This window comes from Pelophylax lessonae, assembly GCF_965119305.1.
Source record: "Pelophylax lessonae genome assembly, chromosome: 2".
In the NCBI taxonomy this organism is placed as follows: domain Eukaryota; kingdom Metazoa; phylum Chordata; class Amphibia; order Anura; family Ranidae; genus Pelophylax; species Pelophylax lessonae.
The window spans coordinates 370,291,437-370,316,189 of record NC_138769.1 but is presented as its reverse complement, the minus strand read 5'-3'; the positions used below and the strand labels follow the sequence as shown (position 1 = coordinate 370,316,189).

The following is a 24,753-nucleotide window of genomic DNA, read 5'->3' as shown; positions in this document are numbered from 1 at the left end:
GGTCGCCTCACAGGTCACCCCAGTGTGAACGGGGGCTTAGTCCCCGTTCACACTAAGGCGACCTGGTCGCCTCCCATAGGGAAGCTGCGGACCCGTTCTAATAGGAGCGACACAAGTCGCTCCGACTTAGAAAAAGGGTCCTGAGCTTCTTTGGGGCGACCCGGAGGCGACCGCCATAGACTTCAATGTTATGAAGTCCGTGGCGGCCGCTCCGAGGTCGCGTCGCGAAGTAGTGTCGCTTGTATGTGAACGGGGCCTTAACCTTCTTAGCTGGCTTCTAGATTTAAAGCAAATTTGTCAAACCCTGTTTTAACCCTATGTGCAAAGAGGCTCTGGCAGCCAAAGGGTTATTCCTAATCCAGTTTGCAGGGATTTGAGATCAGGAAGGTGAATTTAGTTCCTTTAAAGCAGAGTTCTGCCCCCCCCCCCTTCCCTTAAAAAAATAAGTCACCAGTTACACATACTGTAGCTGGTGACTTTTAATCATAGGACATTTACCTATACCGGAATCCAGCGATGTCGGCACCGCACCTAAAGTTTCCATCAGCTGTCGGGTGCTGCCGCCGCCATTGCCGGTATAGGGACCCCGGCAATTAAGCCTTACGGCTTCACGGCCGGGTCCCTACTGCACATGCGCAACGCGCGCTGCGCTCGGTAATTGGCCTGGAAGCAGAGGGAGGGGGAACAAACCTCTGACGTACCTCGCCGCGGTCCTACGGAAGTGGGGACGAAAACAGGTACATGATCCGCCCTGAAAAGGTGCCAAATGTGGCACGGGGGGGGGGGGGGGAGACATAAGAGGAAGTTCCACTTTTGAGTGGAACTCCACTTTAAGTTATTGAACTATACTGAAAAAGATGGTAAGGAAAAACACTAAGGGCGTTGCTGGAACTTATTTTCTCCAGTCCCCCTGGGCTCCCCACTAGGAATGTTCACATGTATGTAGCATATCTGTTCGCTTTCCAGAGCCTCCTGCTAAAACAACACACAATTAAAAGGGTGCTGGCCTACAGCCATCCATCACAGGATTTCCAGCTACAGAGAAAACGATGGCTGTGTTTTCTTCCGGGCTATCAGTTATGCTACCGCCATAATACAGAACCCCCACTACCCGGTCTCTGAGCCCTTTTACCCACCATATTGCGATCAGCTGCAGCGCGTGTAAAAGAAGGCCGGAAGTCGGAACAATAGAGTACAGGAACTCTGCTCTCTATGGTTCCAAGTAGCGGAAGTGCTGAGAGTCAGGAAGTGTGTGTAGAGCGCTGTGTCTGGTGTGTCGGAGAAGTGGAGTTGTTGGCTGTCATGTCTATGGCAGTAATCGATGTGTGCTCGCTTCTGCTGGTGGCACTACTGTGGGGAGTCACTAATCCATTCCTGCGAAAGGGAGCAGAGGGGGTAGAGAGAGTGAGAGAAGACAGGACATTGTGGAGGCTGCTGTGTGAGGCCAAGTTCCTTATCTCCAATTACAGGGTGAGCAAGAGGAGAGGAAAAGCTCTTTTCTATGTCCTTACTAGCCAAACTCACACATTGGGGATGATTTACTAAAACTGGAGAGTGTACAGTCTGGTGCAACGCTGCATAGTAACTAATCAGCTTCCAGGTTTTTTTGTCAAATCTTAAAAGAGAAATATGGGTTTGGCATTATTCCCTGAATTTATACTTACCTAGTTGGGCGCAGCATCTGTCCCCTGGCGCCTCTGCATTGAGAACAGAGCAATCAAACACCGCCGATCGCTCGGTTCTGACAGCTCCCTGAGCAGAGAGCTGCTGACTGTCAGTCACAGCTCTCCGCTCTGCCCTCCTCGCTCATTGGAGCGCTGGGCTGTGGAGGGGTGGGGGGGGGGGGGGAGGCGGCAGCCGGCTCAGGCTCTCAGTGGCTCGATAAGAGGTGTTGGGCCAGGCAACTGGCAGATCCAGACTCCATGGTCATGATGACGCAGTGCCTGGACCAACATCTGTAACAGCAGAGAGCGGACTTCAGCCCGCGATCTGCTGAAAACAGGTCACAGGAGTGCAGAACGAACTGCACTCCTGTGCATGGGAGGACTGGGGAAGGGGGGCAATTGCCCCCTGGGCCGCTCTGATGTCCTGTAAAAAGACTGCACCACTTCTGCCACAGACATGCCTAAAGGATTCCAGGTGAAGAGAAGTAAAACGTTTCTGCCACTGACCTACTGAGTGCGGGATGAAGACTAGGACAGAGCGCAGGCCTCCACCCAGCATGGATGGTGTAAACTGCGTCTGAGCAGAGGCCGATTCCATGTCCCACTGGAGACTCTCCTCCCCTGGCCAGCCCCAACTCAGCTGTACCAGCTCCCCCTAACCACCCCCAGCTGGCAAGGTTGGGAACTCGGATTCAGCCGGTGAGCAGAGAGTACCTGGAGCAGAGCTTCAGCCTGGAATGGGGGTCAGGAGGAGGACAAGAAGAGGGATAGCGGGGCCGAGTCACTGCACTCTGAGCCTCTGGTTTGTACATACTTGCCCCCTGGGCCGAAAGTTGCCAGTCTGCCCCTGCTCCTGTGATCCATAACAGATGTACAGCCAACTGCACTCATCATTTACTACTTTGGTCCCCTGCCCCCCTTACCCCCACAGCAGTAATCTTCCGGCTTGGGGGGGGGGGGGGTAATACAAGCCACTGAACTTGTCATAGGGACCAGTCAGGGGTGCTAAATACTACATATGCCCACCCTTTCTGCTCTGTCCTCCATCCATAAAAAGTTGTCCTATTGCTTCCAACAATGAAAAACACTTTATAAATGAAGGATAGATGGATGAGTGAAAGGTCTGCCTCCCCCCCATTCCTAGATCGATTTTTAGTGAAGGCAGCTATAGTAAAACTTCTATGGATGATGGAGGAATGAGAGGTCTACCTCCTCCATTCATACACTGAACAAAATTCTAAACGCAACACTGCCCCCATTTTTCATGAGCTGAACTCGAAGATCTAAAGCCCCGTACACACGCACAGATTGTTGGCCAACCGATCGGCCGTCTTTTGTCCAGTGTTGTTTGTTGGTTGAAATGTGCTCTAGACTTGCACTGGACTTTTGTTGGCCAACAAAAACCAACTTCAGAAGTGATGTCATGTGATGGTTGACTTTCCCTGTGTTTTTTCTTCTCTGAGCATGCCCAGTCTTGCTCATCTGATTTTTGTCTGCCAAAATCTGTACTGACTGAGGAACAATCGGACGTTCTTTGTTGGCCAACAAAAATTTTATAGCCTGCACACCAGATTTTTTTCGCCCGAAAATTCGCAGTTGGTTGTCGGAAGCATCATACTAACAAGCCGACAATCGGCAGATCGGATGTTGGCCGACAATTTACGGCCAACAATCAAACAAAAGGACTATTTCTCTCAAATATTGTTCACAAATCTGTCTAAATCTGTGTTAGTGAGCTCTTCTCCTGTGCCGAGATAATCCATCCACCTCATAGGTGTTGCAAATCAATATGCTGATTTGACAGCATGATTTTTACACAGGTGTGTCTTAAGGCCCGTACACACGATAAGAAAATCTGTAGGGAAAATTCTTCAGACGACCGATCTGTCGATTTTCGGATTGTTAGTATGGTGCTTTCGACAGCCGACTGACTTTTCGGCTGACAAAATCCTGATGTGCAGGCTATATCATTTTTGTCGTCCGTCAAAACAACGTCTGATTTTCGTCTCATTAGTACAGATTTCGAGGGAAAAAAATCTTAAGAGCAAGACTAGGCATGCTCAGAGATGAAAGAACACATACAAAGCAATCCAGCACATGACATCACTTCTGAAGTAGAATTCTGTTGTACGGGAAAATTCGTATGAAAATAACCTCTTCACTTTCCACATCAGACTAGCATGCCACAAAAAATGGACGACAGATCGTTCGATAATCTTATCGTGTGTACGGGGCTTAAGGCTGGCCACAATAAAAGGCCATTCTAAAATGTGCAGTTTTATCACACAGCACAATATCACAGATGTCGCACGTTTTGAGGAAGCGTGCAATTGGCATGTCCACCAGAGATGTTGCCCATGAATTGAATGTTAATTTCTCTACCATAAGCTATTTCAGAGATTTTAGCAGTACATCCAACCGGCCTCACAACTGCAGACTACGTATAACCACACCAGCCCAGGACCTCCACATCCAGTATCTTTACCTCCAAGATCGTCTTAAACCAGCCACCCGGACAGCTGCTGCAATAATCGGTTTGCATAACCAAAGAATTTCTGCACAAACTGTCAGAAACCGTCTCAGGGAAGCTCATCTGCATGCTTGTCATCCTCATCGGGGTCTCGACCTGAGTGCAGTTCATCATCATAACTGACTTGAGTGAGCAAATGCTCACATTCTATGGCATCTGGCAATTTGGAGAGATGTTCTCTTCATGGATGAATGCTGGTTTTCTTAGATCTTTGAGTTCAGCTCATGAAAAATGGGGGCAAAAACAAGTGTTGTGTTTTATAATTTTGTTCAGTGTAGATCATTTTTCTTTGATGGATGTTATAGTACAGCCTCTAAGAATAGAGGATGGGTGGGTGGGTGAATGAGTGAAAGGTCTGCCTCCCCTATTCATAGATCACATTTCAATGATGGCAGCTATAGTACAGCTTCTATGAATGGAGGACAGGTGGTTGGATGAATGAAAGGTCTGCCTCCCCCATTTTTAGATTGCATTTCATTAATTGACAGCTATAGTACAGCTTCTATGAATAGAGGATGGGTGGACGAATAGTCTGCCTCCCCTAATCATAGATCATTTTTTTGTTGATGGAAGTTATAATACGGTTTCTAAAAATGGAGGCTGGATGGGCAAAGAAAAGGTCAGCCTCCTCCATTCATAGATAATTTTGTTGTTGAAGGAAGATATAGTACAGATTCTATGAATGGAGGACAGGTACAGGTACTGTTAACCAATGCAACACTGGCAGATTACTAAATTAGTGGAAGGGGGGCAGAGGACTGAAGATTTCAACTAAGACAACAGCTACCAGCACAGGGGATACTTTTTATTTAAAGTAAGAACCTCATTCAAAGTACCATCCTAAATTAACTAAACACAGGCTTTACAGTAAAGGAGCTTAGTACATACTGTATGTCAGGTTTTTATTGCCATCTTGGTGCCTTTTGGTTCTACCCCTCCATCTATTCCAAATAAAAAAAATAGCTGAAGCCAGTGATGCACGGTTCCGCTTGAGTTTGAGAGCATCAATTACAGATCTTAAAATTATAACTAAAGGTAAGACTTTTTATTTTACATGTGGTTATGGATCACACACACACACACACACCCACCAGGCCTCATAAAATAGTGGGCGTGGTAAAATTTCACTAACAGTGGGAAGATCTCAAAGGGGCAATAAATAACGAGTGCATTACGTACAGAGTGCGGAGTGCTGTGTTAGGCTAAAGCCCAGAGCCGGCTCTAGTACCATCCCTCAAACTGTAGGTGGCTCCTCACTTTGCAGGGAGATCATCCAGTGGGGGTGTCAGAATTGGCAATGCACCCGGGCACCTGCATCTCCCTTGTTCCATGCACTCAGGGTGAGAAGCTTAGGAGATTAGATCTGTGGGAGCAGCTGGAAAGCAAGCTATCACTGGTAAATACAGAAGCCGGATCTCTATGTTTACAAGTGATAGTGGTGAGCAGGGAGCAGAGGGCCTGAGCCAGAGGTGGTGAACTGAGTTCCACCAAGTTCCAGCTGGAAAAAAGCCCTGATCTTAAATACTCTAGCTTAATAGTAGGTAGCCAAAGCAGATGGCATTCGAGTTTACCACAACACCCCAACCCCACAAGCTGCAAGGCATGAATTAAGACCAGAGTTGTATAAAGTACTCGAAACCCATACTTGAGTAAAAGTACAAGTGCTCGATCAAAAAGTGACTTGAGTAGAAGTGGAAGTGCTCAATCAAAAAGTGACTTGAGTAGAAGTACTAAAGTATTCAACATTTTTTGTACTTAAGTATTGTAAGTAGTTTTTTAAAAAATTTTGCTACTCAAGTACTGAAAGTAAAAGTACCAGTAGTTTTGAAAAAAAAAATTGCTACTCAAGTACTGAAAGTAAGAGTACAACTACTGTGTTATGTAGTTATTCAAGAAAGAAGTCAAAAGTTTGAACATCATATTGTTTTTTATTATTTCAAATGCAGCTTTTATTTATACATACAGTAGCATTTATTTTCGTATGCGCTGATAATACACATGTTTTGAGCTTCATGAAACCTGCCATCTACTGTTCTGGCAGTGGTAATTTTTATAATAGTAACGAGTAACTATGCAGCACAAAAAAAAAATATCGGAGTAGAAGTATTGAAATCATTGAAAAAATGTAGTGAAGTAAAAGTGGAAGTAGGAGAAAAAAAATCTACTCTAGGAAAGTACAGATACCGCCTTTCAGTACTTAAGTACAGTAGTGAAGTAGTTCTACTTAGTTACTATACATCTCTGATTAAGACACGTGGCTCAGATCTACCTGCCAAGCATCTGCAAACCACCCACAGAAAAAAAGACGGGATATACAGGATTCACATAAATGAAAGTAATCATGGCAAATAAAAGGTGCATTGTAGTTGTGAATTGACCTTAGTGTTTCCATCTTTTCTTTTTCAGTATATCATACCCTTTCTTCTTAACCAGAGTGGTTCAGTGTTTTTTTACCTTACATTGGCATCAACAGGTATGTGCTCATGTTTTAATATGTACTGTTATAGGATTTGCTTATTTCCTTTAAAGCGGTTGTATCCCGCTTTTTGACACTTTTACCTACAGGTAAGCCTATAATAAGGCTTACCTGTAGGTACAAATAATATCTCCTAAACCGGCACGGTTTAGGAGATATTTACAGTGCATGCAGCCGCTCGCGCGAGCGGCGCATGCGCTCTGAAGGTCCGGGGGGACCTTCAATTAACTTGCCGGGAGCTTGCCGGAAAAATCACTCCCACGCGCATGCGCGGGAGTGACGTCATCGCGGCTCCGGCCAATCAGCGCGCTGGAGCCGTCTCTTCCGGCCAATCAGCGCGCCGGAGCCGCCGAACCCGGAAGAGACGACGAGGGATCATGGCAGCGCCCGCATCGATGTCCGGGGGTCCGTGTCGGGGCTTCGTTTTAAGGTAAGTTAAACATAATGGGCTAGTATGCGATGCATACTAGCTCATTATGCCTTTGTCTTGCAGGTTTTTTTTTTTTTTTTTTTTTTTATATAGGGTTTACAACCGCTTTAAAGGAAAACTTTAAAGTGTAACTCCACTTTCATGGAAAAAAAAAGCAAAAAAAAAAAAAATATATATATATATATACACATAGCATATACAATTTCGACACAAGTCATATTGCAGTTGAATGTTATTAAAAATTACTTTTCCGTTTCAATCTGCAGCTCTATAATTTTCTGTGAAATGCAATATGGCTACCTGAAGGTGTTTTGTAAAGAATGTGTACAGAACACCCCCCCCACAGATATGTCAATTCCTGCTTGTGTGATTGGCTCATTGGCTTTCCCAGAAATCTGCCCTAAGATACAAGTCACATTTCAGGCATCCCCTGCAACAAAAATGTAATTTTTAGTGAGATACTCTCAATTGGAAATCACATCTAAAGGGATGCAGACCCTGCAATTTTCCTCATAAGAGCTTTACAGGTGCTGCACCTGGTTAATAATTAAGAAACCACTCCCATTAGACCCACTTCTGCACATGGGCACAGACAGGCACACAATGATGTTTTTCAGAATAACAAAAGGTAGGAATCTGCAACAACGTTTGTTAAAATCCCTGTAATGTACAAATATCACCTAGAGGGGAATGTTGTTTTTTTTCTCAACAAAAGTGGAGTTACACTTTAATGCGAGGAATGTGGAGGTTGTCATTGCTGACATCCCAAAATGCTACTTGTCTGTCTACCAAGCTAAAATAGATGTAAACCCTAACTGGCTAAGTTTAGTTTGATAAAACACTGCTTATCCTAAACAATTTGCACATTTAAAATACTTGCTTTCACTTTTTCATCCATTGTTACAACAGTGCTGCAGATTCTTTGCAGCCACTAAACCCATAGTTACAACTGTGGATCCTGCCAGTAATGTGTGTAGAACTTGTGGTTACTTTTAGTCACGGTCAAAGGGCCATACAACAGGCTGACATTACAGAAGTGCGGTTGGCAAACCTGGTGCAAAAGGTATTTGCCTTATAACCTGGAAGTGCTGGAACATTTTTAGCAGGAAAAGCAGGTATTGATAGTTAAATAAAAACTGGAGATTTTTATTATTTTTTTATTTTACAATAACATGGTAAGGTTAATAAGAGATTATAGCAACAGCAAGTGAAGCTAGAACTGTGGATCTGTATACCTTTTGGATCAGCATAGCAGCAAAGCATTTTGAGGAGGTTATCATTGGAAGCCCACAAATTTCTCAAGTTTTCTTAAATAACATATTGATCCATTCTCATTTCTTTTTTTTTTTTTTTTTTTTTTATTTTCTTTTTTTTTCCGTAGAACTGTCCTTGGCTGTCCCAGTGTGTAACTCTCTTGCACTGGTTTTCACAGTAGTGACTGGATGGATCTTGGGAGAGGACATTGGTGGGAAAGGTAAGTCAGTGGAGTTTAGTATCCCGTAAACTAAATTGGTCAATGAAAGAAAATACCATTACTACCAAAGTTTTTAGAGCCGGTTCACACTGCTCCGACTTGTCAGGCGACTGGTCGCTGGACAAGTAGCGCTCCATGCTGTGCAATGGAACCGTTCTAATCAGAGCAACTCAAGTCGCTCCGACTTAGAAAAGGGTTCCTGCACTATTTTTGGGCGAAGTTTGAGCGACTTGCATTGACTTCTATTATGAGAAGTCGTTTGCAAGCCACGATGAAGTCGTGTTGCACGGGCGACATCAAAGTCACCTGAAGTCTGGGCGACTTTGAGTCGGAGTAGTGTGAACCGGCTCTTAAAGTGATTGTTTTCTTTTTTTTTTTATTGGGTTTATAAACAGGTTTATACTTACCTGCTCTGTTCAATGAAACCCAATTTGAATTCGAAATACTGGACTTCTTTAAAGCCTTTCGTGCATTTTTTGGCTGTTAACTTGGCCTTACGAATGGAATTTAGAGTTAGATGCAGATGCAGTAACTGTGAGGGTTTTCAAGTAGCTGTGGGTGTCGTAGCTGCTTTCATACAATAGTTTGCGGCAGAGATTACACCATCCTTGTTGTTTATGGTGGATGGAGAAATCTATGTATGTATAGCTAGCCTAAAAACGACAACATGATCCAAATATGCAGAAGCATATGCTTTTTGTTGCCTAAGAATACTGTCCATTGTTTTTTGGAACAAAGCTAGGGCCCTATGTAAGACAAAAGGGAGGGGCGCATCTCATATGGTGTCACAAAAGCCATCTTTTCCTTTGTCCTGTCTGTTCATAGAATCTGTTAATGACCTTTAGTAAGATCCATGTGGGATCCCAACCTTTCTAATAAACCCAACATTTCTGTTAAAGCGGGGCTCCAGGCTCCTTCAGAAAAAAAAAGGCAGCAGCTAAAATTACTTTAGCTGCTGACTTTTAATATTGGGACTCTTATCTGCCCACAAATCCAGCGGTGTCTTTACCTGAGCTGATTTTTCATTTGGCTCTCGGGTGCTGTCCCCGTCATCTTGGGTAAGGGAATGTGGTAGTGAAGCCCTTGCAGCTTCACAGCTTTTTCCTCACTGCGCATGGGGGAAGCAGGCTGCGCCTTGGGAATGACCCGGCGGCAGGGGAAGGAGGAGGGGGGCCGAACTTCCGGACGAGTTCACCGCGGCAAAGTCAGCTAGAAATGGGAACGGGTACCTGTCAAAATAGGTAGATTCCTCTTTGCCCCCAAGGGCTAATATTTCCTGCACCTTTTCTGATATGGCTTTTCTGTGAGCCTGAGGTAACCAATTAGGTCTTAAGTTTACTTTGACATTAGGCTTAGTCGCAATTTCACAATAAATTACATTAGTTTGGCCAGATAAGTCTAAAAACCTCTTCATTTTTCTGCAAGAACTCTCTTACTAACTTACTAATCTGAGTAGCAGATAGGGTCTCTGACATCCTAACCTCTGTCCAAGTAAAAAGTGCACAGTAGATGTGCAGTTCAGACTTGTATAAAGTACTCGAAATTTCTACTTGAGTAAAAGTACAAGTGCTTGATCAAAAAGTGACTTGAGTAGAAGTGGAAGTGCTCGCAGAAAAAGTTACTTAAGTAGAAGTACTAAAGTATTCAACATTTTTTTTACTTAAGTATTGCAAGTAGTTTTTTCAAAAAATTTGCTACTTAAGTACTAAAAGTAAAAAGTACCAGTAGTTTTGAAAAAAAAATTCTACTCAAGTACTGAAAGTAGAAGTACAAGTACTGTGTTATGTAGTTATTAAAGAAAGAAGTCAAAAGTTTGAACATCATATTGTTTTTTATTATTTCAAATGATTTATTCAAATGATTAACCTGTGTTTGTTAGTAGTTTATTGATGCACTTTAAGCGCTGTAGCACCATTTATTTGTTTGTTTCATATTTTCTTTTTATTGGAAAGATTTGGTATAGCAGCTTTTATTATACACAGCCTTTATTTTCGTATGCGCTGATTTACAAATGACATTATACACATTTTTTTGAGCTTCATGAAACCTGCCATCTACTGTTCTGGCAGTGGTAATTTTTTTAAAAGTAAAAAGTAACTATGCAGCACAAAAAAAAAATATTGGAGTAGAAGTATCGAAATCATCGAAAAAATGTAGTGAAGTAGAAGTAGGAGAAAAAAATTCTACTCTAGGAAAGTACAGATACCGCATTTCGGTACTTAAGTACAGTACTTAAGTAGTTCTACTTCGTTACTATACATCTCTGGTGCAGTTACTAGTGTAAATAGGCCCTTAGGATTACTTTCTGCAGAAGGAGCGTCATGATTCTTCCAGGGTTTTATTCGGTTAACTTGATATATTTAGAGGGACTTTTTTTCTGAGGTTTTATACCTGTTGGTTAGTTTACTTCACTTTCCCGAACTGTACTGTCTTAATTAGGCATTAAACAAAGCCTCTGTCTCCTGGGAAAATATATTGATTTTAGCAGACCTGTTATAAAGTCTGGCTTCCACCTTTTGGGATTGTGAATTCCTGAACGATGGGCATGACGGTTGCTTTTATATCCTTCATGTTAGCAACGTGTATGATTTATACTTTTGTGAGGTGCAACCTCTTGCTGTCTTGTTTCTCAAGTCCCCAGGGCCATCTACCTTTCAAAAGTTCATACAGGCAAAGCCCTATGGAAGACTGTGGCACTTACCTTACTGAAAATTTTTTTTTTTCGTTTTGGACAGAGTAAGGAAGGATTATAACCCCTGTCAGTGTTTTTGCCATCTATATCCCATTGTGGAATTTTCTGTATAATTTGCTGTTCTATAACCAAAACAAGAAGTGAAAGGAAACCCTCCAAAATGAGGGAATTCCTGGTTGTCATCTGTGTCATCATAACTAGTGTGCCCATTGGAAGATTTCCCCTCTATTCCTGCTCTAGGGGCACCATGACTTACATTATCGTTTAAAGAAGGAATGGAAGCAAGTTTTGGAGTAGGTGGTGGTGCATCAGCAGACGACCCGGCATCTGCAAACTACCCGCTTCTGGACTTGACCCCGGCTTGGGTGACTACCCACTTCTGGACTTGACCCTGGCTTGTTCCTGCTCCCACTTCCTCACTCTTGCTGTGCGTTTATTGTTTGCTCCAATAAACTGCTTTATTTTACCTGCATCCCCGTGTGGTCTGGCACCCTGACAGTACACAAGGGCCATGAATCATGACGACGCGGGTGCTCCAACGCTCCCCATGCTGGTTACCAGGCTCAATCAACAAGATCACCTTTTGGGTCAGTTCGCTCAGGCGTTTCAGACATTGCTTGCACGCATAGTGCACCTCGCTTCTGGTGCTGCTAGGCTGATGGTTCCTCCTGTTGTTGCACCTGCTGCTGCTCCTGTTGCCACTCCTGCAGATGCAGCTGGAGTCGCTGTTACCAGAGGGATGACTGGTTCAGCCCCCCTCCCGCAGCGCTATGGGGATGAACTGAGAGAGTTTTGTGGCTTCCTGAACCAAGTGGGCATTTATTATGAGATGGTTCCTCAGGCGTTTCCCTCTGACAGGTCCTAGGTGGGCTTCCTAATCACGTTGCTCTCGGACAAGGCCTTGGCCTGGGCGAATCCCTTATGGGAGAACGATATTCATGTGATACTCAATTACCCGAGTTTTGTTGTCTCCTTTCGTATGGTATTAGATGTGCCTGCTTGCTCTGCCTCTGCTGCTAAGCTGCTCCTGTCCATTCAACAGGGTACACGAACCGTTGCCGAGTATGCCATCGAATTTCGTACCCTGGCAGCAGAGGTGGACTAAAATATTGAGGCTCTGGTAGCTTCTGTCATGGTTTCTCCGATGCACTGAAGGATGAGATTGCGGCCAAGGATTTCCCTGACGAGCTCGAGGCTCTCATTTCCTTCCTGATTTAGATTGATACTAGGCTCAGGGAGAGACCATCATTTATGGAGTGCCTGCGGAGGAGATTGGCTTCTACATTTTCTTTCCCACCCATTCGTCCCTTTCCTCCCACGCCTCCTGGGGATGGGGCCTCTGCATGTGAACCCATGCAGCTGGGGTTCACTCTCCTTTCTGAGGCTGAGCAGGCCTTTAGGAAGAGGGAGAGCTGGTGCCTGTATTGCGGTCTTGGTGGCCTTTTTTTGAAATCTTGTCTGACCCGTCCAGAAAACGATTGTGACGAAGACCCTGTCGGGGGGCAGACCTTAGGTGGAATTTCCTCATCCTCAGTTTCCTGTAAAGATAAACCGCTAATCACAGTTGTCCGCCCCTGGGCAGCAGGTTCGGTGGTTACTCAGGCGTTGGTAGACTCCAGTGCTGGGGCTTAATTTTATTGACCGTACATTTGCTACTGCGAATTCCATACCCTTGCAGCCTCGTATTTCTCTACTAGTTATCGAGGCAGTTGATGGCAGACCCCTGCAACTGGCACAGGTTACCCACTAGACTGTTTCAGTTGATATAGCGATAGGGGCTGTTCACAGGGAGTTGACCTGTTTCCAGGTTATTTTGTCCCCACACTGCTCCGTTGTTTTGGGGTACCCTTGGCTTCAGAAACACAATCCGACCTTTGATTGGCAGTCGGTCGAAATCTTCTCTTGGTCTCCACAGTGTGGTGCTGTTTGTATCCATGGGCCTGTTAAGGTACTTTGTACCTCCTCGGATTTAGTGTTGCCTACTGAATATCGTGAGTATCGAGATGTGTTTGACAAGGTGGGCGCTGGTACTCTTCCTCATCATCGTCCGTACGATTGTGCCATAGACTTGAAATCTGGTGCCATTCCCCCTCATGGCAGGGTTTATCCTCTCTCGGTTGCGGAGAATAAGGCCATGGAGGAGTATGTTGCAGATGCGCTTGCCCAGGGGCACATTCACAAGTCCACTTCTCCAGCAGGTGCCGGTTTTTTCTTCCTAAAGTAAAGGGGGGTGAGTTGAGATCTTGTATTGTTTATATGGGCCTCAATGGCATTACGGAAGAATGCATACCCAATTCTGTTGATTACTGAATTGTTCGACCGCCTCAAGGGAGCAATGGTCTTTACCAAGCTTGACCTAAGGGCCATGTATGACCTTGTAAGGATCAAAGAGGTTGACGAGTGGAAGACCGCGTTTAATACCAGGACCGGCCATTAAGAATCTCTGGTGATGCCCTTTGACTTGTTCAATGCGCCCGCTGTCTTCCAGGAGTTCATCATTGATGTCTTTCCTGATATGTTGCAGCAATGCGTGGTAGTCTATTTGGATGACATCTTGATTTACTCTGACTCCATTAAATCGCACTACCTGGATGTCAGACGGGTGCTGCAATGGTTATGTGAGAATGGACTTTTCTATAAGCTTGAGAAATGTGAATTCCACCTGTCTCAGGTTGCCTTCTTGGGCTGCATCATTTCTGCTGAAGGGTCCTCCATGAGCCCTCAGAAGGTTGCAGGTGTTCTACAATGGCCTCGTCCCAGTGGTCTCCGCTCCATTCAACATTTCCTTATGTTTGCCAGCTACTATCGGAAATTTTTCAGGAACTTTTCCTCTTTGGCCAAACTTGTCTCTAATCTGACCAAGAAGGGCAGCGATTCCCACAATTGGATGCCTGCTGCCATACAAGTTTTCGAGGCCCTAAAGTCTGCTTTCGCTTTGGCTCCCATTCTGTCTCATCCCAAACCTGGTTTGCCCCTTGTCCTAGAGGTGGATGCGTCTGAGATGGGAGCAGGTGCCCTCCTGTCTCAGCGTTGGAACCCTGATGGACCCTTACTTCCTTGTGGGTTCTACTCCAAAAATCTCCAGCTGAATGCAATTACGAGATTGGAGAAAGAGAGCTCTTGGCCATTATCCTGGCTGTCAAAGAGTGGAGACACTTGCTTGAAGGTTCTGTGGTTCCAGTTCTCATTCTCACTGATCATAAGAATCTGACGTATCTCTCAGAGGCCAAGAAGCTCACACCCCATCAGGCCAGATGGGCCTTGTTCTTGTCTCGTTTTAACTATGTGGTCTCTTATTTGCCCAGCTCCAAGAATGTTAAGGTTGATTGTCTCACCATTATTCTTAGTTGTTCAGGGAGGACTCCATGGCAACACCGGTCATACCCTCAAATCATATCCTGGCTGCCATCCGTACCAACTTAACCTCTCCTCTTGGGGAACAGATCTTGGCTGCCCAACCTTGTGCTTCCACTGAGAGACCTGCTGGCAAATGTTTTGTACCTGAGGGATTGCGCATCAGACTGTTGTGCACATACCACAATTCCAAAACTGCCGGTCATCCTGGTAAGAACCAGATGTCCTAGGCTATTTTCCGTCCGTTCTGGTGGCCATCTCTCTGCACTGATTTGTCTGCCCAGAACAAATCTCCTCAGCACCTTCCCTTGGGCCTACTGCATCCCTTTCCTAACAGGGAGCCTCCCTGGTCTCACCTGGCCATGTATTTTATTGTGGAACTTCCCGCGTCTTGAGGTTACACGGTTATTCTCATGGTTGCCGACCGGTTCTCCAAAATGTGCCACTGTGTTCCACTTAAGTGGCTGCCTACCGCTCAGGAGCTTGCCTCGTTGTTTGCTACGGAGGTCTTCCGTTTGCACAGGTTGCCTAAGGAGATTGTCTCAGACCATGGGAGCCAGTTTTTCTCCAGGTTCTGGCGGGTCTTTTGCTCCCAGTGGGGTAGTCGACTCTCCTTGACCTACCATCCGCAGTTCAATGGTGCCGCTGAGCGCTCCAACCAAGCTCTGGACAATTTCTCCCTGCTGCTATATCTCTGACCATCAGGATAATTGGGTTGATCTGCTACCCTGGGCGGAGTTTGCCAGGAACTCTGCCATCAACTCCTCTTCTGGAATGTCTCCCTTCATGGCCAATTATGAGTTACAACCCGCTGTGTTGCCAGTGTTGTTCTCGGCACAGGATATTCCAGTTGTGGAGGATCATCTTTGTGCCATCTGTTCCTCTTGGGTGCAGATTCAAGAGTCTTTTCTGCGTCAGAAGCTCCAGGCAGACCAGAGACATTTATCTGCTCCTTCGTACCAGGTCAGGGAGAGGGTGTGGTTGTCCACCAGTAATCTCAACTTTAGGGTGCCCACTCCAAATCTGGCACCCCGTTTTGCTGGGTCTTTTCTCATTCTCTGTGAGGAGAACCCAGTGGCCTATTCCCTTGGTCTTGTCCCCTGGCATGCGTATCTCCAATGTCTTTCACGTGTCACTTTTGAAGCCACTGGTTTGCAATCACTATACTTCACGTCCTCGCCCTCATCCCATTCCTGTGGGCAATCATGAGGAGTATGAGGTTAGCAGCATCTTGGATTTTCCTCTGTTCCAAGGTCAGGTTCAATACCTAGTGCACTGGAAGGGTTATGGTCCTGAGGACAACTCCTGGGTTCCCTCCACTGATGTTCATGCTCCCGCCCTTCTCTGCGCTTTCCATGCTCTCTTTCCTCAGAAACCGTTTTTTGCTCCGCGGGGGAGGGGTCATTTAGGGGAGGGTACTGTCAAGGTCTTACCTTGCCCTCCTGTTGGCAGCCATCTTTGACATGTGCAGACTGCTGCATCTTATAGAATCTGATTGCATCATCTGCCTGGGCGTCGCACTGTGATGATGCTGAACATCTGACTACAGTGGGTACGGAAAGTATTCAGACCCCCTTAAATTTTTCACTCTTTGTTATATTGCAGCCATTTGCTAAAATCATTTAAGTTCATTCTTCTTCCTCATGAATGTACACATAGCACCCCATACTGACAGAAAAACACAGAATTGTTGACATTGTTGCAGATTTATTAAAAAAGAAAAACTGAAATATCACATGGTCCTAAGTATTCAGACCCTTTGCTCAGTATTTAGTAGAAGCCCCCTTTTGATCTAATACAGCCAGGAGTCTTTTTGGGAAAGATGCAACAAGTCTTTCACACCTGGATTTGGGGATCCTCTGCCATTCCTCCTTGCAGATCCTCTCCAGTTCTGTCAGGTTGGATGGTAAACGTTGGTGGACAGCCATTTTTAGGTCTCTCCAGAGATGCTCAATTGGGTTTAAGTCAGGGCTCTGGCTGGGCCATTCAAGAACAGTCACGGAGTTGTTGTGAAGCCACTCCTTCGTTATTTTAGCTGTGTGCTTAGGGTCATTGTCTTGTTGGAAGGTAAACCTTCGGCCCAGTCTGAGGTCCAGAGCACTCTGGAGAAGGTTTTTGTCCAGGATATCCCTGTACTTGGCCGCATTCATCTTTCCCTCGATTGCAACCAGTCGTCCTGTCCCTGCAGCTGAAAAACACCCCCACAGCATGATGCTGCCACCACCATGCTTCACTGTTGGGACTGTATTGGACAGGGGATGAGCAGTGCCTGGTTTTCTCCACACATACCGCTTAGAATTAAGGCCAAAAAGTTCTATTTTGGTCTCATCAGACCAGAGAATCTTATTTCTCACCATCTTGGAGTCCTTCAGGTGTTTTTTTAGCAAACTCCATGCGGGCTTTCATGTGTCTTACACTGAGGAGAGGCTTCCGTCGGGCCACTCTGCCATAAAGCCCCGACTGGTGGAGGGCTGCAGTGATGGTTGACTTTCTACAACTTTCTCCCATCTCCTGACTGCATCTCTGGAACTCAGCCACAGTGATCTTTGGGTTCTTCTTTACCTCTCTCACCAAGGCTCTTCTCCCCCGATAGCTCAGTTTGGCCGGACGGCCAGCTCTAGGAAGGGTTCTGGTCATCCCAAACATCTTCCATTTGAGGATTATGGAGGCCACTGTGCTCTTAGGAACCTTAAGTGCAGCAGAAATCTTTTTGTAACCTTGGCCAGATCTGTGCCTTGCCACAATTCTGTCTCTGAGCTCTTCAGGCAGTTCCTTTGACCTCATGATTCTCATTTGCTCTGACATGCATTGGGATCTGGAAGGTCTTATATAGACAGGTGTGTGGCTTTCCTAATCAAGTCCAATCAGTATAATCAAACACAGCTGGACTCAAATGAAGGTGTAGAACCATCTCAAGGATGATCAGAAGAAATGGAAAGCACCTGAGTTAAATATATGAGTGTCACAGCAAAGGGTCTGAATACTTAGGACCATGTGATATTTCAGTTTTTCTTTTTTAATAAATCTGCAATAATGTCAACAATTCTGTGTTTTTCTGTCAGTATGGGGTGCTATGTGTACATTCATGAGGAAGAAGAATGAACTTAAATGATTTTAGCAAATGGCTGCAATATAACAAAGAGTGAAAAATTTAAGGGGGTCTGAATACTTTCCGTACCCACTGTATATCTATCACCTGATGGGTTGCAGTCCTTGCCCTTGTGTTTGTGCTCCAAGTTGCATCTCTGCTAGCAGTCTTCTGTTATCTGTGTTCCTCCATGTATGACCTGTCTTGGCTGATGACTCTCCTGGCTCTCGACCCAGCTTTGGCAGACGACCTGGCATCTGCAGACTACCCGCTTCTGGACTCGATCCCGGCTTGGATGGCTACCCACTTATGGAGTTGACCCCAGCTTGTTCCTGCTCCCACTTCTTCACTCTTGCTGTGTGTTTATTGTTGTTTGCTCCAATAAACTGCTTTATTTTATTTTAAACAAAAAACACAAAGAAGGGCGCACCGACCTAGCGCATTATCCTCAATATTTGGCTTTATTAATAAAACATAAAAATGGCTACTCACAAACAAAGGTGAAAAAAGATCATATCCGACTCAATTGCTTGAGTATCAGGAGTAGTCCATACAATTGTCCATGGTCCTGTTTGGATGACGGCTGACGCGTTTCGAGGCTTTGCATCTTCCTCAGAGCCACTTGAGTCTGATATGATCTTTTTTCACCTTTTGTTTGTGAGTAGCCATTTTTATGTTTCATTAATAAAGCCAAGGCAGAAGCAGAATCCAAGTCCAGAACACGCCAGGTCAGCAACAGGGAAGCATACAGGTATCATCAGGTCACAGGGAACAGCTGAAGATCAGTCAGCAAAGGAAACAGGATTGAACTCCCTTTAAATAGCCCGTCTGGCGCCACGCCCATTAGCCATTCTTCTGGGAATAGCCTGCACATGCGCACGGCCATGCCCCAGACGTCTCACAGGGATTCCCTGACAGCGCCCTTCTTTGTGTTTTTTTGTTTGCAGTACTATTGGACTGTAAAATTACGTGTATTAAAACCTGCACTAAATATATAATAAATAGTGTCACCTGCAGCTGCTGCTCACAAGGTAAAAAACACAGCGCAGCTGATCTTAGAGGTTGTCACTGATGCACTTTATATTTTACTAATCTCATTTGATTATTTATATGCCTAGTAGTGCTGTTTTATACATCTTTTAAGTACTATTGGACTACCCTAGTCCTTTAGGGCAGCAAGATCTTAGCCATCTGAGGCACCATATGTGATTCCCGTGGTCGGGGAGCTTGGATTTTGAGTGCAGGAGAAAGGTGTTTTATACACCATATTGTTTATTTTATTTTACCTGCATCCCCGTGTGGTCTGGTTTCCTGGTACCCTGACAAGACGTGGAGTTTTTTTGAGGAGGAGTGGGAGGTCCACTGTGTCTAAGACAGCAGAGAGGTCCAGGAGTAGGAGTACAGAATAGTGTTCATTGAATTTCATTTGTGAGTTTTAAGAGAGCAGCTTCCGAGGAGTGTTGAGGGCGAAATCCAGACTGAAGGGGTCTGTGAAGTGATCGTTAAGGTGGCTGTAAACCAGACGTTTAAGGAGTTTGGATAAAAAGCGGAGCAAGGAGATAGAGCGGGGCGTAGGTTAATATTGGTGGGGTCTATTGAGGGCTTTTTAAGTATGGGGATGATTAGTGCATGTTTTAAAACAGGGGTGTCAAACCCCGTTTCATTGAGGACCTCATCAGCATTATGGTTGCCTTTTAAAAGAATCAGTTGTTTCTGTAAGACTATATAAATTTATCCAGGGCTTTGTTTCTCACATATTAGGGGGGCAGGAACTCAACCCCCCTCCCCAGCCGAACTGCATGGAATAGTGTGTGTGTGTGTGTGTGTGTGTGGCCAAATTGTACTAGCAGTGGGAAGATCTTAAAGGGGCAATAAATACCAGGAGTGCATTTATTGTGGAGTCCGGGGGTGCCTTGCACACAGAGTGAGGGTTCAGGGGTGTGCTACACAGATAGTGCAAAGTTCAGGGGTGCGCTACGTACATAGTGCAAATTTCAGGGGTGCAGGGTTCAGGGGTGTGCTGCAAATCCAAGTGCAAGGTTTAGGGGTGTGCTATGTACCGAGTGCAGGGTTGAGAAGTGCGCAACCTATAAAGTGCAGGGTTTAGGGGTGTGCTTTGCACAATGTGCAGGGTTCAACTCTTTCACAGGATGTCCACATCTCACTTCTACCCCTCTTCGGCTCTGACCTCTGCACCACTCTTTCCCATCTCCCACTTTTGCACACATCTCCCTCCACAGCCCCCAAAAGAAGGCTTATGTGTTTACAAGTGACAGTGGTGAGCAGGGAGTGGAGGGCAGGAGGCGGCGATGGTGGAGCAGATTCCCGGCACATTTTGGCTGAAAAAAGCCCTGGGTGTGGGAGCCGCATTAAATGGCCTGGAGGGCCGGATTTTGCCCACGGGCCTTGTGTTTGACTCCGTGTTTTAGAGAGTTAGAAAAGATGCCTGAAGAGAGGGAGAGATTGAAGATGTGAGTTAGAGAGTGTAAAATAGAGCCAGAGGGTGACCGTAGCTTTTGCGAGGGAACAGGGTCCCGGGGGCAAGTGGTTAGGTGGACGTTAGAAAAAAGTTTAGTAACCTTGTCTATAGTGGCGGGGTTGAATGAGGGAAGTCATGATTGTACCTGGATATGGAGTGTTAAGTGGAGAAGGTGAAGGTAGAGAAGGTATTTGTACAGCGGTAATCTCCTCACAAATCTTTTCAATCTTATGTTCAAAGTTATTGGTGATCTCCTGGGCAGTGAGTGAGTTAGTGGGTGGAGGCCGTGTTAACCTTTGTCTTTCAGGTCCCACTACCCCAACAGAGCCTCCACCACTAACAAAACACCCATCTTAGATTGTACTGCACCAACAAGAAAATACATAGTAGTTAGAACTCAAAGAAACAACAGTAGAACATTTAACACAGTGAATCCCCTTTTGGAAACCACCTGGTTATATGTCTACTAGGTAAGATGTGGATTACATCACCGGTCCCAGAAGGCTGCGGAACCATTCACAGCTGGCTGCAAAGCTGCAAAGAGTCACAGCTGGCTTTTCACAGTTAACATGCTGGTGCCAGGGACCCAAAGAATGTATAGGAACCTGCCCAGGTGAGGATACCACTGGATCCCTGGACAGGTGAGTTTCTGTTTAATAAAAGTCAGCAGCATCAATATTTGTAGCTGCTGACTTTTAATTTTTTTGAACCTGGCTGAAGCTCCTATTTAAGATTCTGAGAACACATTTGTTTTCTCTGTCTCAATATTAACCCCCCTAAGCCCCTCACCATGTGTAGGTGAGAAACCTATGTACATTGTCCACAGTGCTGCTGGACAGTGCCTCACTATATAGATACTGTTTACTGTATAGTGAGGCACTTAAGTCACAGAGTGTTAAATATTCAGTTATTCTGCATATCTGTTATTTTATATTCTTGATTATATTTAAGATTTATAATACTTTGCTATGGTCTTTTTTTTTTTTTTTTTGCAGGAGCTGTGCTTGGGCTGCTTATCACGATTTCTGGGATTTCAATCTGTGTGGCAAGTTCTGTGAATGACTGAGTACAGTTACCGGAGACTAAAAATAACACTTGAAACATGGTTCACAGTGGGATAAAAAAAATAATTTGAAGGAAAGAAAAGACACCTTGAGCCTCATGCACACAGGGTGCAAAAAAACACCACTTTTTAAAGGGGTTGATTTTTTTTTTTTTCTCAGTCTTTAAACGCACTACTATGTGGCCACGCCCACATAAATGTTTACAGGTGTATTAGAAAAGCAGCATTCAGAGGATGAAAAAAAAATTACCTACATGTTCAGTAGAGGAGCGTTTGGGAAGAAAAAATGTTTCACGTGCCTAAATGCCTGTAGACGCGCCTAAAGACTAGGCGCATTTAGCGCTCGTGCATTCATTAATTTCAATGGCCAAAATAAATTAATAAATATATTTGCAAAATGTGGCTTTAGCGCATTTTTTTGGCTGCTTTTTTTTCTGCCAGGGGCAAAGGCGACCAGGGAGGAAAAAAGAAACATCCTGTGTGCATGAGGCCTTACCTGAACTGAACATGCAAGTTTCAATGTACATTCTATAAAATATGTATGGAACTTTAAGATTTTATCTCTGATCAACCAAAGTTTTTTGTACTAGCATGTATAATTGATATTTAGTATAAAGGAAACCCGTCGTGTAGAAATATGAGCTGCCATCATAGGTGTGCACAGCCTATTGCATTAGAGTGTGCACATCAAAGCTCAAACACACACTACTGATCACTCACAATGTTCATTCAGAAAGGGAATGTGCTGGTAAATAATATATTTACCGCCCCCTTTCTCCACTTATCCGAAAACTTCCCCACAGCAACAGCTGGCGGGAGAGGAGAGAAGGGAAGAAGGCATAGCTGCCGGGGGAAGGGGGAGGGGAGCCTGGGCAGTAGGGGAATCTGTGCTGCACAGGGTGATTAGGGTGTGCCTGGGCACACCTGGCACACCCTGTGTGCACGCCTATGGCTGCCATATATGCTCCCTTAGAATCCTAGTTAGAATCCTAATACTTTTTGTATCACTGGCTTGGAACAAGTTTAGCATTTTAGGAAGAAGTTTAGCAGTGCCAGTATTTCTCCATGTACAGATTTCCACTAAAACTGTATGCCTAATACTGTATATCAGCCTAATGTATATAGCTGTATACTTTTTTCTATGTATAGTTTTGTATTTATATACTGTGCAAATGTACAATATACAATATGTACACATGGAGTGGCTACATGTGCCTAATATACAGTACATGCACACCATATTTTCTATTTAGTATTGCTACAAAGTAATTGTGTTTAATTATTGTAATATCTCATTCCAGGTCTGACAGTTTGCTTGTATTTATTACAATAAATTCTCTTTGTTGCTTGTTCTGTAGCTGATTTTTCTCAGCAGGCATGTAGGAGGAGTACTGATAGCACTACATGATGTAGAGACAATCCTTAAAGAGTGACCATAAGTATGTAATATATAAAAATTTCATTCAGATTACTTTCACACAAACATTAGAATAATAATTTAAAAGGAGTACTCACTACAATAGACTGAAGTTACTCTTCAAGAACAAAAATATTTAGATACAGAAAAATAATTTTGACAATGAGGATTTATTTAAAAATCTGATAAAGAAAGGATATTGTTGGGTTTATTATTTAATTCTTATAACCTACCACACACTTATACACCGATCAGTCTTAACATTATGACCACTGACTAGACGACTGGCTCAGAACATCTAAAACTGCGGCTCTTGTGGGATGTTCTCAGGCTGCAGTGGTCAGGATCTACCAAAAGTGGTCCAAGGAAGGTAAACCAGCAAACGGGGTCATGAGCAGCCAAGGTTCATCAATGCACACAGGGAACAAATGCTGGCCCATGTAGTCCACTCCAATAGAATAACTAATGTAGAGCATATTGCTGAAAAAATTGCTGGTTCCTGGAGAACAATGTCAGATCACACAGTGTATTGCAGTTTGCAGTGAAGCTGCAGACCAGTCAGGGTGCTCATGCTGACCGGTGTCCAAAGCCAAAAGCGCCTACAATGAGCACGTAAGCATCAGAACTGGACCATGGAGCAATGGAAGAAGGTGGCCTACTCTGATGAATCCTATTTTCTTTTACTTCTTGTGGATGGCCGGGTGTGTGTACATCACTTACCTCGGGAAGAGATGACACCAGGATGCACTATGGGAAGCAGGCAAGCCAGGGGAGGCAGTGCAATGCTTTGACTAGTGGAGTCCATGCCTCGATGGGGCTGTTTTGGCAGCAAATGGAGACCTATCCAATATTAGGTGAGTGGTCATAATGTTATGGTGCACTTATAAATAATTTAGATATAATTATGTAGTAAAGTTCAGGGGTATAGCCCCACGGGACCACATGCAAAGCTGTCTTAAATAAATGTGTTTATTTTTTCTTTTAAAGCAAACAAACAGCACTTTCAGCAACACGGAACTGGCCCTATTTTCCAGAAGATATAACACAAAAGTCCGCTTATCTTCAGCACTAATGTACGTAACATAAAGATCGTACAGTATCTCACAAAAGTGAGTACACCCCTCACATTTTTGTAAATATTTTATTATATTTATGACAACACTGAAGAAATGACACTTTGCTACAATGTAAAGTAGGGAGTGTACAGCTTGTATAACAGTGTAAATTTGCTGTCTAAACTGCAGGCAACAAAAGTGAGTACACCCCTAAGTGAAAATGTCCAAATTGTCAATATTTTGTGTGGCCACTATTTTTTTCCAACACTGCCTAAACCCTCTTGGGCACGGAGTTCACCAAAGCTTCACAGGTTGCCACTGGAGTCCTCATCTACTCCTCCATGATGACATCCTGGAGCTGGTGGATGTTAGAGCCACTGCGCTCCTCCACCTTCCGTTTGAGGATGCCCCACAGATGCTCAATAGGGTTTAGGTCTGGAGACATGCTTGGCCAGTCCATCACCTTTACCCTCAGCTTCTTTAGCAAGCCAGTGGTCGTCCTGGAGCTGTGTTTGGGGTCGTTATCATGTTGGAATACTGCCCTGCGGCCCAGTCTCCAAAGGGAGGCGATCATGCTCTGCTTCAATATGTCACAGTACATGTTGGCATTCATGGTGAATGAACTGTAGCTTCCCAGTGCTCTGAGCACTCATACAGCCCCAGACCATGACACTTCCATCAGCATGCTTGACTGTAGGCAAGAAACACTTATCTTTGTATTCCTCAACTGGTTGCCGCCACACATGCTTGACACCATCTGAACCAAATAGGTTTATCTTGGTCTCATCAGACCACAGGACACCGATCCAGTAATCCATGTCCTTAGTCTGCTTGTCTTTAGCAAACTGTTTGCATAATTTCTTGTGCATCATCTTTAGAAGAGGCTTCCTTCTGGGACAACAGCCATGCAGACTAATTTGATGCAGTGTGCGGCGTATGGTATGAGCACTGACAGGTTAACCCCCCCCAGCCATTCAACCTCTGCAGCAATGCTGGCAGCACTCGTATGTCTATTTCCCAAAGACATCCTC

General features: G+C 44.7%; 1 protein-coding gene across 1 annotated transcript; it reads left to right on the top strand.

Moving 5' to 3' along the window:
- Positions 1–1,166: 1,166 nt before the first annotated feature.
- Positions 1,167–21,279, top strand: TMEM234 (transmembrane protein 234). Its single transcript, XM_082247230.1, has 4 exons — positions 1,167–1,470; positions 6,601–6,667; positions 8,482–8,574; positions 21,183–21,279. The coding sequence occupies exons 1-4, from the start codon at positions 1,213–1,215 to the stop codon at positions 21,251–21,253; spliced, it is 489 nt and encodes a 162-aa protein (XP_082103356.1). The 5' UTR covers positions 1,167–1,212; the 3' UTR covers positions 21,254–21,279.
- Positions 21,280–24,753: the final 3,474 nt, after the last annotated feature.

Bases quoted from the DNA above. Each gene is read 5' to 3' on its own strand.
- TMEM234 (XM_082247230.1), top strand. From the start codon at position 1,213: ATGGTTCCAAGTAGCGGAAGTGCTGAGAGTCAGGAAGTGTGTGTAGAG. The intron at 1,471-6,600 runs GTGAGCAAGAGG...TTTCTTTTTCAG, and splicing joins TCCTTATCTCCAATTACAGG to TATATCATACCCTTTCTTCT. The intron at 8,575-21,182 runs GTAAGTCAGTGG...TTTTTTTTGCAG, and splicing joins AGAGGACATTGGTGGGAAAG to GAGCTGTGCTTGGGCTGCTT.